The 15,671-nt window shown below is 33.1% G+C and overlaps 1 protein-coding gene across 2 annotated transcripts; it reads right to left on the reverse strand.

Moving 5' to 3' along the window:
• LOC109352383 (protein argonaute 10-like) lies at nucleotides 1,900-10,502 on the reverse strand. 2 transcript variants are annotated; one of them, XM_019594353.1, is made up of 23 exons: nucleotides 10,375-10,502; nucleotides 8,895-9,449; nucleotides 8,270-8,478; nucleotides 7,947-8,096; nucleotides 7,728-7,861; nucleotides 7,530-7,639; nucleotides 7,322-7,428; nucleotides 7,085-7,223; nucleotides 6,883-6,999; nucleotides 5,781-5,888; nucleotides 5,639-5,710; nucleotides 5,382-5,504; nucleotides 5,137-5,296; nucleotides 4,881-5,002; nucleotides 4,402-4,539; nucleotides 4,182-4,324; nucleotides 3,988-4,050; nucleotides 3,657-3,720; nucleotides 3,441-3,576; nucleotides 3,256-3,329; nucleotides 2,798-2,924; nucleotides 2,182-2,383; nucleotides 1,900-2,146 (listed from the first exon to the last, which is right to left on the reverse strand). In XM_019594353.1, exons 2-22 carry the CDS (start codon nucleotides 9,354-9,356, stop codon nucleotides 2,184-2,186), a joined length of 2,958 nt encoding a protein of 985 aa, XP_019449898.1. In that variant the 5' UTR covers nucleotides 9,357-9,449; nucleotides 10,375-10,502; the 3' UTR covers nucleotides 1,900-2,146; nucleotides 2,182-2,183. The 2 variants fall into 2 exon arrangements, with proteins under 2 accessions (XP_019449898.1, XP_019449897.1); XM_019594352.1 differs by having other exon boundaries at nucleotides 1,900-2,383.

The following is a 15,671-nucleotide window of genomic DNA, read 5'->3' on the forward strand; positions in this document are numbered from 1 at the left end:
ATTGATTCCATTCTAAGAAGAGTTTTGTTCGTTGAAAGTATAGCATTTAATGCATTGATTTTCTTTTCAATGTGTCTTGATATATTGCAATTGGATCTGATAGAAAACTTGTCCTTAGAAGTGAATGACAAGTTTTAATTACCATGTACATAATATTTTTTTTAGCTATGTAGAGTTTCTCCTGCCATAAACTTGTATTTAATGCAATGAATATAATAATAAAATCAGCAAGAACAAATATTCATGCATATACTAAGAACAATAATATTATTCATTTACCAATTGGTTCAAGTGCTACGTGATTGATTCTCCTTAAGCAAAATCTTGGGTTCGAGTCTTGTGGATGGAAAAAATACTCGATGCGAGAGTTAGCTCCAGTGCGATGATATATGTGAAAAACAAAAAAAAATATTATTCATTTAGGATGTTTTGCTCTTGGACGCATTCTATAAGAAATAAAACTTTTAAGGTCTGGACGAGTTGCATTTGATAATATCATGCTTTGGACGCACATGACTAAGAGTATGATATAATAACACCAACCTTTGGACGAAGTTTGTATTGGACACATGGACATATAAATTTAAGAAGTTAGACTCTTCTCTATTTGTGGAGATAGAAGTGTTATGCAAAACAAAAACACAATTAAAATAAAATATCAATTATATTCTTTTATTTACATTTATAATGACATTTTTATTCTTAAATTAAGTGTTAAGTCATTATTAGACAAATAAGACTTTCGATGCATGATCCATTAAGGTAGCTTAGGTTTAATGGAAGCACTTTCTATTTAAAGGAAATCCAATATATTTATATTTTAAAGATTGGTTTATTGTCCAAGACCCATTATCGCATTCAAAACACTATAATTAAGATACCTATCATCACTTTTAAGTATTATGATTACGAGCGACATCATTGTATCACCAATTCACTAGATCATAAAGACATATTGAAAATATTAAAGCTTAAAATCATATAATTAATATGGAAACATGAAAAAAATTCATTAAATATACAAAACATCTCATTATCTTTAAACAAAGATATTATGTATTATCTTTATGCTATACAAATTTAATCCTTTATTATTCATCCAAACTCAAAGTTAGTATAGGCATTTTATACTCCTTATGAAACATTTAATTTCTTTCCCTAATTTTCCCCATAATTTTTTTCATTTATGAGAAAACTCATTTTTCACTATTATATGCTTTTACTGTTTTACAATAAGGAGGATCCACATTGTTTCATCTTTAAATAAAATGGTAAATGTCATTTTCTTTTCAAAAAAGTAATGGAATAATTAACTTTAACAACTTGTATTGATTCATATAACTCGATTATAAGTAACTTAGATAGAGACCAGACGATTTCTTTAGATTAAATTAGACATAAACCTGTATAAGCTTATTTTAGATGAACTTTTAGCACTAAATACTTTTTTTAGTTTTTAGCTTCAGTTGTAATTTTGTAAGAGTTTTGTTCCCAGTTAAGAAACTCAAAAATACAATGTTAACATTAAAAATGGTGTATTTTTTCATACATTACAAATATAAAAATCAATGGTAGCAATGCCTCGTATATCTACTCCATCATATTGAGCAAATGAAACTGAGGAAAAAGAAGTATACATTGATCGATATATGAATTTTATACACCATCACCACATCGTTTATCATTTATGTTTTATCATCAATATTTTTCAGAAAGAATAATACAAATAAATGATATATTAATTATGTAAAAAATTTTATGCATGGATGATGCTCAAGTAGAAATATAATGTTTCCTAACATAAATAACCAGTGTTCTTTTCTGTGGATATAATTCGTTCCTTTACTTTTTTCAGATTGAGTTAGACTAGATTTGATAGCTTACGTAATATTGTGTTAGAAAAGTTTCCATTAGCTAACATGAAGTGGAAATGGAAATGGAAATATTTCTACTAATCATCATCTTTAAAGACCTTAAGCAAAATTTGATACAATAAAGATTTGATTAATAGAACTTCTAGCCAAATATTCCTCTAAGGAATCCTAAACTAAGCCTATGAACTAAAGCATGGATGTATTGAAGAGCTACCTAATGTTACAACATGTAATTAGAGGGGAGATTGAACATTGCATTCTATGACTTTATTGGCTGCTTCTACCACTGCCTTGCTGCGACAAGGCGATCTAACAATAAAACATTACTCTTTTCACATTTTCTTTTAAGGCTGGCAATGGCTTGACACCGCAATCTCCGGCTGCTCGTGTTGCCTTGGAACCACCATGACCTGCACTACCGCCGCCTGATGAGCCATTCTCCTGCAGGTCTGGTTCCATATAGAAACGGGCTCGAAATGCGGCTAAATGTGCATAATATGCTGGAGGGACTGCAAAAGATGAAAGTCCATCATGTTTTATATATTTTGCAAAACAAGTTGAAGCTTCAATGAGATGAATTTAATAGAGAAATTAAGAGTGGATAATTCTGCTACAGATTAAGGTTTACTGAAAGCCTAATATTAGAATGCTAGATTGAGTTCATAGAACTCATTTTCCTTCTTATTGCAATTGTGGGCACTAGTGGGAACATATAGCCGATGCAACGCTGTGGTTGATATTAAAGTACGGAAAACTAGAAAATTTGATCACCATTGCAGTTGCATACCACCAGTTAAATCCATGGACTTGTAACTGATAACTGCATATCTTCTCTCAATGTATGCTATTTCATCCATTCTAGCTTCTTTTTTACTAGTGACAAGGATAAAATTAAGTACTAAAAATTAATGAAAGGGGCTTACCAACAGATACAGAGCGTGTACACCTGGCATATGTATAACACAGGTTGTTTGTCAAAGATTGAATTCCGTCGGCTGTGAAGTTGTTTTCGTCCCATAAAACGTGATAATGGGCTGGACGACTTGTACCCTGCATGATAATGGAAACAGAATCCATTAGAACCTTTCTCAAGATACATGAGCTAAGCACAGTGATTCTAAATTGTGGTTACGGTTAGGTTCTGTTTGCTGCAATTGCAGACATTTGTGGAAACAATGTGGCCATAATTCTGGTCCTTATGTGGTTTTCAAAATTGCAATACCGCAACCGTAATTGTAGTTGCAGACCACTAAAAAGACCTCATGGTTCTCTGACTTTCCCTATAATGATCTAACTGGTATCAATTATGCTCAAATGTTTCTTTTCATAATGAATTATTTAATCATAAACCCGGGTATCAAAGAGAAACAATGTCTCTTACCTGGATGCCAGCATGACTACAGAGATAAAAATCAAATTCTGTTGGATGACAGATTTTAGTATCCACAACAGTCCCTGAAAGCAGATTAAAAGCAAGAAAAAACTAATATTATTAAACAAATACTTTTAAACATGAATAATGACTCAAATTCTTTTGAGAATAAGCAATAGGAATGTCCAAAATACCAGGCAATATATTTCCACTCTTATCAGTACTGTTCCTGTCTCTATGATTATTTGCGAACAACCGAGTATGATGTCTTTTTTGTACAATTATGAAAGTTACAGGAGGCTGATAATTCGGTTCTAAAGAAGCACATGCCTGCATAGATAATGTTTATCAGAAAGTGTTATAAAAAGACCTTTCACAATGTATGATGAAAGTAAGCAATGAATTCTAACCTTGCGGATGGCATCCAACTCGTAAAGTAAAACTTGGTAAAACTGCCCTTCACTTACACCATCCCTGTTCAAATATTTTGACAACAAATTGGTGACTACAGTTTTGTCAAACATGAAATATGCCCCGCTTTCTATGGATACATTAGAATTTTAGTAATGTGGAGATTACTTTTATGCCAACCATTCCAAAGGCATGCATATTATATTTATTGACATAATCTATTAAAAATCTTAAGGAGAAATCAATGCTGTTCCAAACCACTATTATTTTTGTTATAAAAAGTAAAACATGCATTATGTATACTTTAAATCATAAACCAAATATACAAACCTGTAAAATATAATCCTTAGTGGCTTCTGTCCTGTTGCCTTTCTAAATGAAACCAACAAATCTCTACACGAGTACACATAAAAATGACATTAACGTAAATTAGGAAAGTGAAAATCATATTTCCATAATCTGATCATAAAAACAACCCAGAACAACATTAAGAATAAGAAAAGTGAAAGTCATATAACTATTACCTAATCATGCCACCACTTACTACGCCACGAACAGGATCATGCCATGTTTTGTACAGATCTTGTATTAGTTCCTGTCTCTGAGTTTGAGCACATACTAAACCTGCATATTTTGTCACTTCAGGCCAGTCCTGGGATGCTACAACCTATAGATTGGACAATTCATATCAGTTTCCAAAGCATTGCACTTAAATATCAAGACAAATAGATTAGGTAATCATACAGCTGCTATTGAGGGACTAGAGTCTTCTCCATTTTCCGGGTGGGTAACATCTGCTCCAAATATTATAGTTGGTATGTCGCTAACCAATGGTATTCTGCAGCTTACAGCATCAACAAGAACAGTGTTTCTACCTCCCATCTGCACCAAGAAAAGGGTAAATGATCAATAATTAGCACTCATGTTGAAAGCAATTGAGAGACGTGAGAGCAACTATGGCATTAATATCCAGAGTAGCAGGGACTGATCTAGGAAGCTCCCCCTCCTAAGAACAATTCCTTAATATATATTATATATGATTTGGGTAGAAGTTCTAACCAGTGCACATGAATTTGCAATAACTACAAGTTTATCCTTGCAATAGTGAAGAAAACAAATAAGGAAGATAATTGTCAAACAATTAACGAAAATTGATAGTATACTTCAATGTTTTGGTTAGGAAAGTGCTATTTCATGTGATTTAGATTTGAGAGAACACAAACCTTAACATTGATCTTCAAAGACACGTTAGCTAAGTACTGCTTGGTGATCCTAAAGACATGCTTTGTCAGACAACATTGCGAAATTATACCAAGCTCAGTTTCACAGATACGCTTGAGATCACCTGAAAACAAAAGATATGCACATGAAAAATCAATATTTGAACTCAGAACATATCTTTCAATGCTCTAACAACTAAAGAAAATGGCAACCATTGATTGAGACAGTAATGTAGATGTATTATCAAATATCGCTTACCATAGAGAGAGCCGTTGTTGTCGGGCAATATTGCTAACAAAAGATCTAATTCCTTTCCTTTGGTTTTATTTGTTGACACATGGCAAACATGTTTCAGCGCTTTCTCTACTTGCTCCGGCTTGGCATTGTAGACGGGGATAACAGGCTCTGGATTAAATTCCTACACCAATAAAAGCCTCCTTACTGAATCTCAGGAAAAAAAATATGTACACTTTTAAACAAAAATAAAACAGATGCAAAATTACCATGCCAGATACTTGACACATTTGGGCAAGCTCGTTACAAAATGTGTGAGCAACACTGTCTTGCACGCTCCGTGAAAAATTTATGCATGCCCAATGGCTAACAGTCATTCCATTAATCATTTTCTGTATCATTCAAAGTATTTGGAGAGAAAGAGATCATTACTTCGGTATTAAAGAGATAGCCAAAAAAACAAAGCAAAATAGTTTCATTTTACAACCTTCGGGAGAAGAAATAATTATATGACAATGTACAATACCTTGTTCATCATATTCCACTGACCAACTTGGGGTAAGCAGTTCTTTTCTTTCCCACTATCATGATATTTAAGCTGCGGAGAAAAGCGCTAAGGATCAATGAACAGTAGGTGAAAACATATTTTAGTGGAGAAAGACATTTACCCAAGGGGCAGGAAGTATCCGTGCTTCGACAGAAGCTAGCTTCTCACTGATATTGATCCCAAATTCCTTTGCATATGGATCTTGATCATAAGCATTATGTTGAACAGTCTGCTTGCAAACAAAATTGAAAAATAAATATGATGCCACAACATGGTCATGTAGCTTCTTCTCGAATATCACGTATACATGTTCCGTTTACAATGATATAAAATGTAGTTTTCCTTAACCAACCCTATTGATGTAATTGGAGCGTTTATTTGTCACATCTACCATAACTCCATAAGCTTTTATACATGTTCCGTTTACAATGATATAAAATGTAGTTTTCCTTAACCAACCCTACTGATGTAATTGGAGCGTTTATTTGTCACATCTACCATAACTCCATAAGCTTTTGAATCGTTATATGAACATTCCAGTTACTACGCTGCTTATATCACTGTTTAAGTGATGTCAACTTTCTGTTATTCTAAATTTCTCGGGGTAAATGGCATACACATAATGGCTAGATTATAAATATGCTATTTTCTTTTGGAAGGAATCATGAAAAAACACATTAAAGGTCCTTCATTTCTTAAGGACTCTGCAACCAATTATATACAGGGGTAAGAACTTGCCAAATTTGGTATGCACTAAAGGGGAGGCCCGGTCCACAACGCTCCCACCAAGTGGGGTCTAGGAGCCAGCCCTTCATTTTCTAATGACTCTTCAACCAGAGATACACATCGAGGTGGAGCCAGAATTTAGGCACCGGGGGCATCGCAAATAGACATGAAATATACATACACCAAAATATCTTCTAAAAAAGTATATCATTAATACATATATAAGGATATGTATAGTATAAACCATTACGGAAAACCAATAACTTCAGTGACTTTTTTGACCCTCCCTCTGCCCCTGTATAGTCATGTGAATTTTTTATGACCCTGACTTTCTAGTAGTAAAAGGCACGCACATAAGGCTAGAAATTTGGAAAAAAATAAGTACTTTTGCAAGGAATTTGGAAAAAATAATAACCAAAAGGTCTTTCATTTTTTAATGTCTATGCAATCAAATACATGCAGGGGTGTGAAGTTTCTGTGCGTTCAATATTGAATACCCGCAAAATATCATTTTCTCGATCACGAGGTCTCTGGCAAGTAACTTTCAAGAGAGCAGTAATTTGCTTCTCATTCAACCTTTTTGTGTAACGTTGACCCTCCACAATTTTGCAGGCCTGGAGAAACAGAAACACATAAATATAATCAACGTAATTATGAGCAAGAAGAGAAGCTATTTCATTTACAGAGAAACTCTATTACCTCCATTGGTAAGTAATTAGCTTTCTTTTGGTTTCCTACTTGAAGGCAAGGAAGGTGAGTATATTTAATAGTGAAACCATACATCTCTTGGAAGTATTCAACTACCGATTTCATAGTCGAGTTCTCATCAACAGGAAACCTAAGGAGATACATCCTCATTATTAAGAGAACTAGTGAAAGTCATTACAGCTTCTTTGAACTTAGTATAGGAAAAAAACAGAAAGAAAAATAACTTACACCAGTTCCCTTGTTGGTTGAGATGTCAGACCTGACACGCGATATTTTCGTCTAAATGTCCCTCTATGTGTTACTTCAACTTTTACTCCTCTAAGGGCCTTCTTAATCTGTTATACATCTTAAAGTAGATAGGTAAATTGTACAGTGTTAACGGATAACATGAACTGGACAACTCTGTCCATGTTACTAAATAGTAACTAGTAAGTACCTTAATGCGATCAGCATCCGACAATTGCCTTGACAACACATCTTTTCCTAATAGCTGTCCAACAAATTCCACTACTGGAAGAGGTTCAATGAATGCAGCAGAAGCCATATCTGTAAAATGCAAGAATATAATGCCAAGAAATTGAAGGTTAAACTGTACTTTCATTTGATAATGAATGATGAGTATTAAGTAATATACCAATATTGAGGGAAAGGCCCATCTGAGTAGGCCTTATACTTTGATAAAATCCACACCAAGACTCCAATCCCTCTCCAAGCCGTTGCGGTGTTCTAATATCCGGTGAAAAGAAGGACCTCCCAATGGGGCAAAACCTTGAGAAAATGCGCCCTTTTAGAAAAACGATAACTTAAAAAGTTTCAATTTTTCACTCAATTATAATTTTTCATGGCTAGCTACCTCTTAGATGATAGCTCTCTTAGTACAATGTCAAGAATTTGGAGTGCCTCCTGTGGAGCATCAGCACGCTTACCGGCTAGAAACTGGCCTAAGTGGTGCAAGTTTGCCCGAGCAACAAACTTAATCACCACTTTGTATTCTCTTTCTCTTCTGAAAAATGATGGATGTGTCAATTAAATTGAACTTATTCAACACAAAAGAAGAAAGGTATATCTCAGTCCATCATTTTTGTTGCTCAAGTCCATATAAAGTATTTGATTATTCTGCTTTATCTTGTATTTACTTAAAAGGATGATGATGTGCAAAATGCAATCAATTCTTACTTCGGGCAATTAACTCTGTCGTCTTCATCTACGAGCTTAATCTTAAACTCTCTCCAAGTAAACGGAAATGCTCCGGCTGTGTACAAACTTTTTCTGCCATCATATGCAGGAAGCCTCATCCCAAGATCAGACTCTCTATGCAGCCTCACAAGTTCTGCAATGATGGACCTGTTTACTACTTTGGAAGACACTTCTGGTGTAATAGTAACCTACAAAAAAATGCAGCAACAAAGAATAGGATTTAAGCAAAGGCAACAATAAGAAAAAAGAAGCAGGACTAATTTTAGGACTCATAAATGGTACCATAAGAAAAGAACAGACAAGAAACAGAACCACATTCAATTGCTTCTGCAATTGGACAGTACATTTAAGAGGAAATCACAGGAAGAACATAAATATTCCATAAAGGGTCACTATAGTTGTGTCACTCAAACTATGACAATAACATCTATAAGTCTATTCTACCATGTGGGGGTCGACTACACCGATCAAACGATGTCATAATATCATATATAAATCATATAGATAAAGCTTTCTCTTTTTAGAACAAGGATACATGAATCAAACAAATTTTTTTTGCAGAAGGCTATGAGTAGAGTGATAAATAACAAGGTAAGGTGCTTACATCATAATGGTTCAAGTCCTTATCTGGTAACTCTGCAAAGAAGTGGTTAGCCTTCACAATGCATTTTGTCCCAACTTGTCCATATCCAGGCCTAGGAGCAAAGCTCAAAGACTTGCTTGAAGTAGGGTACCCCATCTCAATGTCACAACCACCATTCATGTTTCCATTTTCAACAGATCCATTTGCAGTATTTGTAACCACATCAGTGCAAGGTCTACAACTAGGTCTCATCAAAACATCACCTTGATCAAATTTCCTTCCCCCTCTACCCCTTCTTCTTCCCTTGTTCCTATTAGGTGGTGAAGTTTGGTTATGAAGAGGTTCTTGTTGTGGCAATAGTGGTGGACCTTTTCCATTTTGAACAGCTCTAGGAACCTTCTTAGGTGGATTCATATGATTCTGCAAATGGGTTTTGATCACAAGGTGTTGTTCTGAACTTTCTTTCATCTGTCTCAATGGCATGTTGACTATAGAAGAAGGAACACTTTGTCAAAAGTTGATAAACAAAGCTTCAGAAAAATCCAATTTTTTTTCAGGTTTAGTTTTTGCTAATATCTGCAAAACAGTGTATATTGTTTCAGCCAAAGAAACAGAAACAAAGATGGAAAATGTAGGTGGTAGTAGTAATTGCAGTAAAGTGAAAAGTGAGAGTTAATGATGAGTACTCAATGGATTGATACATAAAGTGTGAAACTGTGAAGTACTACGGGTATTGTTTAAGGACACAAACATTACTATTCCGTTGCAAAACTGAAAATCCAAATAATCACATTTGTTTCAGGAAGCAAACACAAAAATGATGATGGCAGTGAAACCATAAAAAAAGCAAATTTTGATAACATTTCTTCTCACCCTTTTGATTCAAGTTTCAAAGACACCAGAAGAGTGAGGAAATTTCAATGCTTTTGTAACACCAAATATATCATAAAGAGCAAAGGACAAACGTAAGCAAAAACCATTTAAATTGTGTGAAAACGAGAGAAGAAATAACATAGTTAAATAATGTGATTAGACAAATGGTAAACCCAAAAACTGAAAATCACTAAGAGGACTAAGGAATAATGTCATATAAATAAATAAAAATTAAAAAAAAAAACACTTGAAGATAAAGAAAGGAAAAATAGTAGAATAAAGAAATGATTTTGAAGACAGGTTTGAAACCTGCAAGGAATACTATCTTGTAGAAGAGAATAAAACAACCAGAAGAGAACAAAAATCAAGAACAACATAAGTGAAGGAATAAACATTGAAAAGGGTAGCAAAATCACTATCTAGAAGATTTGTAGGAACAATTAAATTAAATAAAAAAATAAAATAAAAATAGAAAGTCTAGAGTAAAATGGTCTTCATTAAATGCCTTGAAGTGTAAACAAAGTCAAAATAGAAAATGAAAGCCCACAAAACCAACCAACAAGCTCATTCATCAAGTGACAAGGAGAATAGAATAAGAACCAAACAAAAATAAAAACATAAGTTGAACTCACTCTTTTCTCTTGGTTAAACTTGGATACTATCACTATGTAGGTAAATATAAAAGGAATGAAGGGGTGGTAGAAATAGAAGATGGAATATAAGGCAAAAAAAATAAAGTAATAATAAGATGAAGTATTATTTTTATAGAGGATTGAGAAATTTGAAAGAAAAAAGTGAAGAAGAGAAAGGGAGATATTGTTGTTGTTGGAAGATGATGATGATGAATCTTATACACGCATGCAAAAGAGCTTTTGGTGTTTTCTTTATCACGTGTAAAAGCCTTTACCCCCTGTCCCTCTTTTACTTTTCATTTTAAGTTCCTTTCTCTCTCTCCCTCTCTCTTTAGCACTCTCCTCGGGCATGTAGCATCACTAGCATGGTCTTTATTTGTTTAAAAAACAAACAAATAAGAGTATACGTAATAGAGTATAATATATATATATATATATAATAATATTTCTATAATCAATATATCATTCATTTATATTATTTTTTATTATCATTCATCATTCATTTATATTATTTGTATTTAAAAATTAATTGATTAAATATGAATAGTAGATGATATAATAATAATATAAAAATCTCTTATGTTGTTATTGTGTATATTTTTCTATATTTGTAATATAGTTTCTACTAAATTGGCTTATTATCTACCATTCACATTATCTTTAAAAGTATGTTTACGAGTTAGGTTTTAGGGAAAAAACAATGAAAAGGTATGTTTATCCATTCTACGAGTGTATTTCATGATATTCTGAATTATTTTATTTTGTTTCTTTAAACTCCAAAACTTAAGTCGGAAACAAAGCTTAAATGAAGGAGGAGATAATAGTACATATAATGGTGGATGATACCACAAATTTATTTACATTGATAATATATAAATGTTAGTGACTCCTCAATTTAATAAGAAAACTAAAAAACATTTCATTTTTTATTCAAATTACTTGAATGAATAACAATTATTTTAACAACAAATTTATTTTATTATATAAAAAATTTGAAAATTTGTAGAGAAACAATTTCCAGGAAACTCTTGTTAAAGAGACTGTGGAGCATTATGAAACATGAGAGAGATAGAGAGAGGCATTGAAGATAATGAGTCCAAAAGAGGTACTGAGGATTATAAAAGCAATGATACAAGGAAGAAGAATAATTCGAACTTGCAGTGTTCTTTCTTTGCAGGCTTCTCTTATTTGTGCCTTTTTTTTCTTTTATTATTTTATATTTTTCTCTTTCTATGTTTCTATCACACTTTTTCATAATAAAAATATACATTTCCCTCTTCCCTATGTAAATGTCCCAAAAATGTTTACATTTTAAAGTGTTTCACTTCACACATTGCCCATCCATTGTTATCCACTTCTGTTGCTAGTGCTTTGGTAAGCCTCGTAACGGTCGATTTATTGTCTTTGCCCAATTGTGGGGTCCACTTTCCATGTCTTTACTTTTTCATTTTATTTGGGGCTTTTGGTATTTGATTCAATGCATCTTAGTGTACCTTTGTTCGATATGGCCCATAGGGATATATACACTATTCATGAGTTTGAGTGATGAGATTCTTGACCAAATAAATGGTAAATTAAATATATATTTTGGTACCTCAAAATTTTTGTGTGTATTGATTTTACTTTGAAAATTTGAAAACTTTATAATGGTCACAAATATCAAATGTAAGTTGAATTAACATTTTTTATTACCTCAAACATAAACTATGTTGATTCATATTCGTGATATTCAAGTGCTAAGTTGGATTTTTATTTCTTTTTCAAGGGGTTATTTGTACATATGAAACTTTTTAGAGAAAAATATACGTAGTTATTATGTATAAATTTTATATATTATCAATATATCATCTATTATTTATATTTAATTATTATTGATTTTTAAAAAAATAATATAAAAGAATAGTTACATATGCTTACAATATATTTTGTATTAGACTCAAAATAGTATTGTGTGTGGTGGTGGGATCATGAATCTTGAAAATGATACATGGCTTTACTAGGTGGGGGTGTAGTGTGGGTTTGGATAGTGGTAATCATTGGATTATGTTGTGTGTGAAGACAAAACTTGAGTTGGCAATTAAAGCAGAGATTGTGTATGATGATATCCTGGACTTGGGAGCTAAGTTGGTCCCACGATAAATCATATCCATGGTGGGAAATTAACTAGGTTTGATCAAACCTTACTTGATTGTAATTTGGAAGGTTGCAAGATTATAATTTGGATAGTTGCAAAATTGGAAATCTGGTTCATCGGTCGATCATTACATGTTGACCTCCATGAAATCATATCATAATTTGAGGAAAAAATGCTTCTTGCATATTGCATTCAATGCATTGCATATATTTTTTAAGGATGATAAAAAATGATGAGAATATTGAAAGAAAATAGGGTTAGTTCCCTAGGTATTATATTTTTATTTGATGTTTCATCTTTTTTCATCTGTTAAAAATATTTAAAGGATTTATTAGATAAAAAATGACTTTTATTTGTGAAACTAATTATAGGATGAAAGTATTAATATAAATCTTTACACACAGACATTATACTACATTATTCACTTTATTCATTTGGATTACTTTTTTAAGAGAAAATAATAATTAATTATGAATAGAATAGTACAGTGAAAATCTATCAAACTCTACATATATTTTTTTTCTATGGTAGGATTAGTAAGAGATTTGCTTCCCATATGAGAATTATGAGAAGATGAAAAACTAACATTTTTTTGTTATATTGTACCGGTTCCATGAGATATATACATGGTAGAAGAGTATATGCAAGCTATCTAAACATACATGTACAACAAATCAAACCCGTAGAGAATAGGGTAGAAGTAATACAAGAGATATACACAATTAGAAATGATATAGAGAAAATAATATAATCCTATTACCCCTATGTTAGATCGTGAACATGATGAATACCCAATGCCTTCTTAAGAATATACATGCAAGCTAAGTTATATAGAAGTATGAACATACATGGGTTTAACATTGCCCTTAGTCATTTCATCCACACAAAAATATGTTTACACTCATGCAAGAAACTAAATTCTCTATGGTGCTCGAGGGTCAAGTACTCATTTAAATGGTTATATGTGTCCCTAAAAAATTTTGACGTACCAAATTTTAAATTATTTTTAAATAAAAAAATTATTATTTATTAAACTCATCATTTACCTCCCATTTTAATACTAGAGAAGATCTCAACCCAAATAGAATATGTGAGGTGATCGGCTATCTCAATAAATATGTATTATACAGAGGTGAGTATCCTCTCCGTTATAAAGTGTATCAAAAAACTAAAGAAAGCCATGATGATATGGCATTATTAACTTTTAGATATAATGACATTACATTTTTTTTGTACACTAATGGTGTTTTATTACCTTATGGGTAAAGAATTAATCTATTTTAATATGTATGATGTAACGCCCCGAAAATCATTTCATAATTACTATATTTAATCTCTTGGAAAAATGGTTAATTTTTTCTTTTCTTTTATGTAACATATAACTTACAAATCATTTTTTTTCTTTCTATTTTATCTATTCTCTTTCAAGACGTCACATTTTTCAAACCTTTGCGGAAATAATTTCTTAATACTTAAAATGTAATTGAACGAAACACAATTCTTTTCTGAATACTTCTCATTAATCAATTCTTGAATTTGTAATATGTACATCATGTTTAACAAAATACAAGGCGAGGTCTATTCTTCGCCCCTAACAAAGACAAAAAATATAAATAAAAATAAAATAATGCAGGGGGCATTGGCATTACAAAAGTATCCTACATAGGTTCCCTATCAAAAGAAAGAAATGAGCTCCTAGACCGGTGGTGCACTAGAAACCTCACTCGGGTCTTCCTCGATCTCCGAGTCTAAAGAGATTTCTATAACCTCCATCGAATCCTCTATGCAAATTAACTCTACACAGTCATCGTCCTGGTCCTCCACCATCTCATCTGCTGCCCAATCCATCCAAGTGTCTGGGGTGTACCCCTAAGCCTCGATGAGGTAGTCATGCCTGCTCCTTCTGTCCCTCTTTACGTTGAGTCATTAGATGAGAATCTCGGTTGGAGCCAGGTCCTGACAACCTCCGATCTGTCTCGTGCCTCAGTTGGTGCGGATGGACCGGCAGGTACGGACCTTTGCTATGGTAGGGTGAACGATGCTTCCCGAACAGCGTAATATGTCGGGAGATACAATACAGAGTCATCACATACGAGATCCAATTCCAGGCCGCAGGGACCACTGTAGATGTATATGTTTCCTTCAACGCTTCATGCCCCCTCCTGGGACATGGTAAAGCAGTAGCCCCTTATCATCGCCGATCTGTCCATCTAAACATGGATGTATACGAGTACACCAGAAAGGAGGAGATAGATGAAAACATCTAATGAAAAACTTATCATTGACGTCGTGGAATTACACAGAATATCACCCCAAGATAAAGAACAAGTACAAATATATCATATGATCATACACACATATATTAATGATGAATGAGGTATAAAACTTATGATTTTAGAATCAATATTGATAAATACCATGTATGTATGTTATGCATATGTCCACCATCCTTACACCCATTATCCTCCCAATAACTATTTGGAAATAACCGAGAGTACAGGTCCCATTGGGAATGTTTCTATTAGGACCCAATATTAACATTTAAACCACAGAGAATAAACCTCAACACCACTACGAACCATCGTTGAATCACCATTGACGGCTCTCAAGCTAAGCCTCTTACAACTAGACGATCTTGTTGCGTGGACATAATATAACACTTGCGAGCCTTGTCCTTAACCATGCAATTCTTTACATACATCATTTTAGATATGGCAACTCTTCTTTGTATCATTTCCAAGAATTTCATATAATTATTCATCTTTACAACATTTACTTATTGAAAGAACATTATCTCCATTAAAGGTGTTTTAGGTTTTATTGAATAGGATTGGAAGTAAATGAATTCGTGATGGCAAAAATGTCATTAGACTCTCGCACATGTGAGAGTTATCGTTCAGACGACTTAAGAAGTCTTTTCTGTATTGAGCCTTCTCGCTCAAGCGAGAGCTGTCTTGCTCAAGCAAGGGAATCACCATTTTTATAAGGCACTTGTGGCTCAAGCGAGAGCTGTCTCGCTTAAGCAAGAAAACAACCAGTTTTCTTTGAGCATATTTCAGCTCAGGCAAAAGCTGTCTTACTGATCGAGGCCGTACCCGATACAAATAATATAACAATTAAACTGCAGTACTAGGAAGTGACTCCTAGGTCATTTCCCAA

Source organism: Lupinus angustifolius, chromosome LG07 (assembly GCF_001865875.1).
Source record: "Lupinus angustifolius cultivar Tanjil chromosome LG07, LupAngTanjil_v1.0, whole genome shotgun sequence".
Taxonomy (NCBI): domain Eukaryota; kingdom Viridiplantae; phylum Streptophyta; class Magnoliopsida; order Fabales; family Fabaceae; genus Lupinus; species Lupinus angustifolius.

Bases quoted from the DNA above. Each gene is read 5' to 3' on its own strand.
- LOC109352383 (XM_019594353.1), bottom strand. From the start codon at position 9,356: ATGCCATTGAGACAGATGAAAGAAAGTTCAGAACAACACCTTGTGATC. The intron at 5,505-5,638 runs GTATTGTACATT...TGAATGATACAG, and splicing joins AGTGGAATATGATGAACAAG to AAAATGATTAATGGAATGAC. The intron at 5,003-5,136 runs GTAAGCGATATT...TTTTGTTTTCAG, and splicing joins CAACAACGGCTCTCTCTATG to GTGATCTCAAGCGTATCTGT.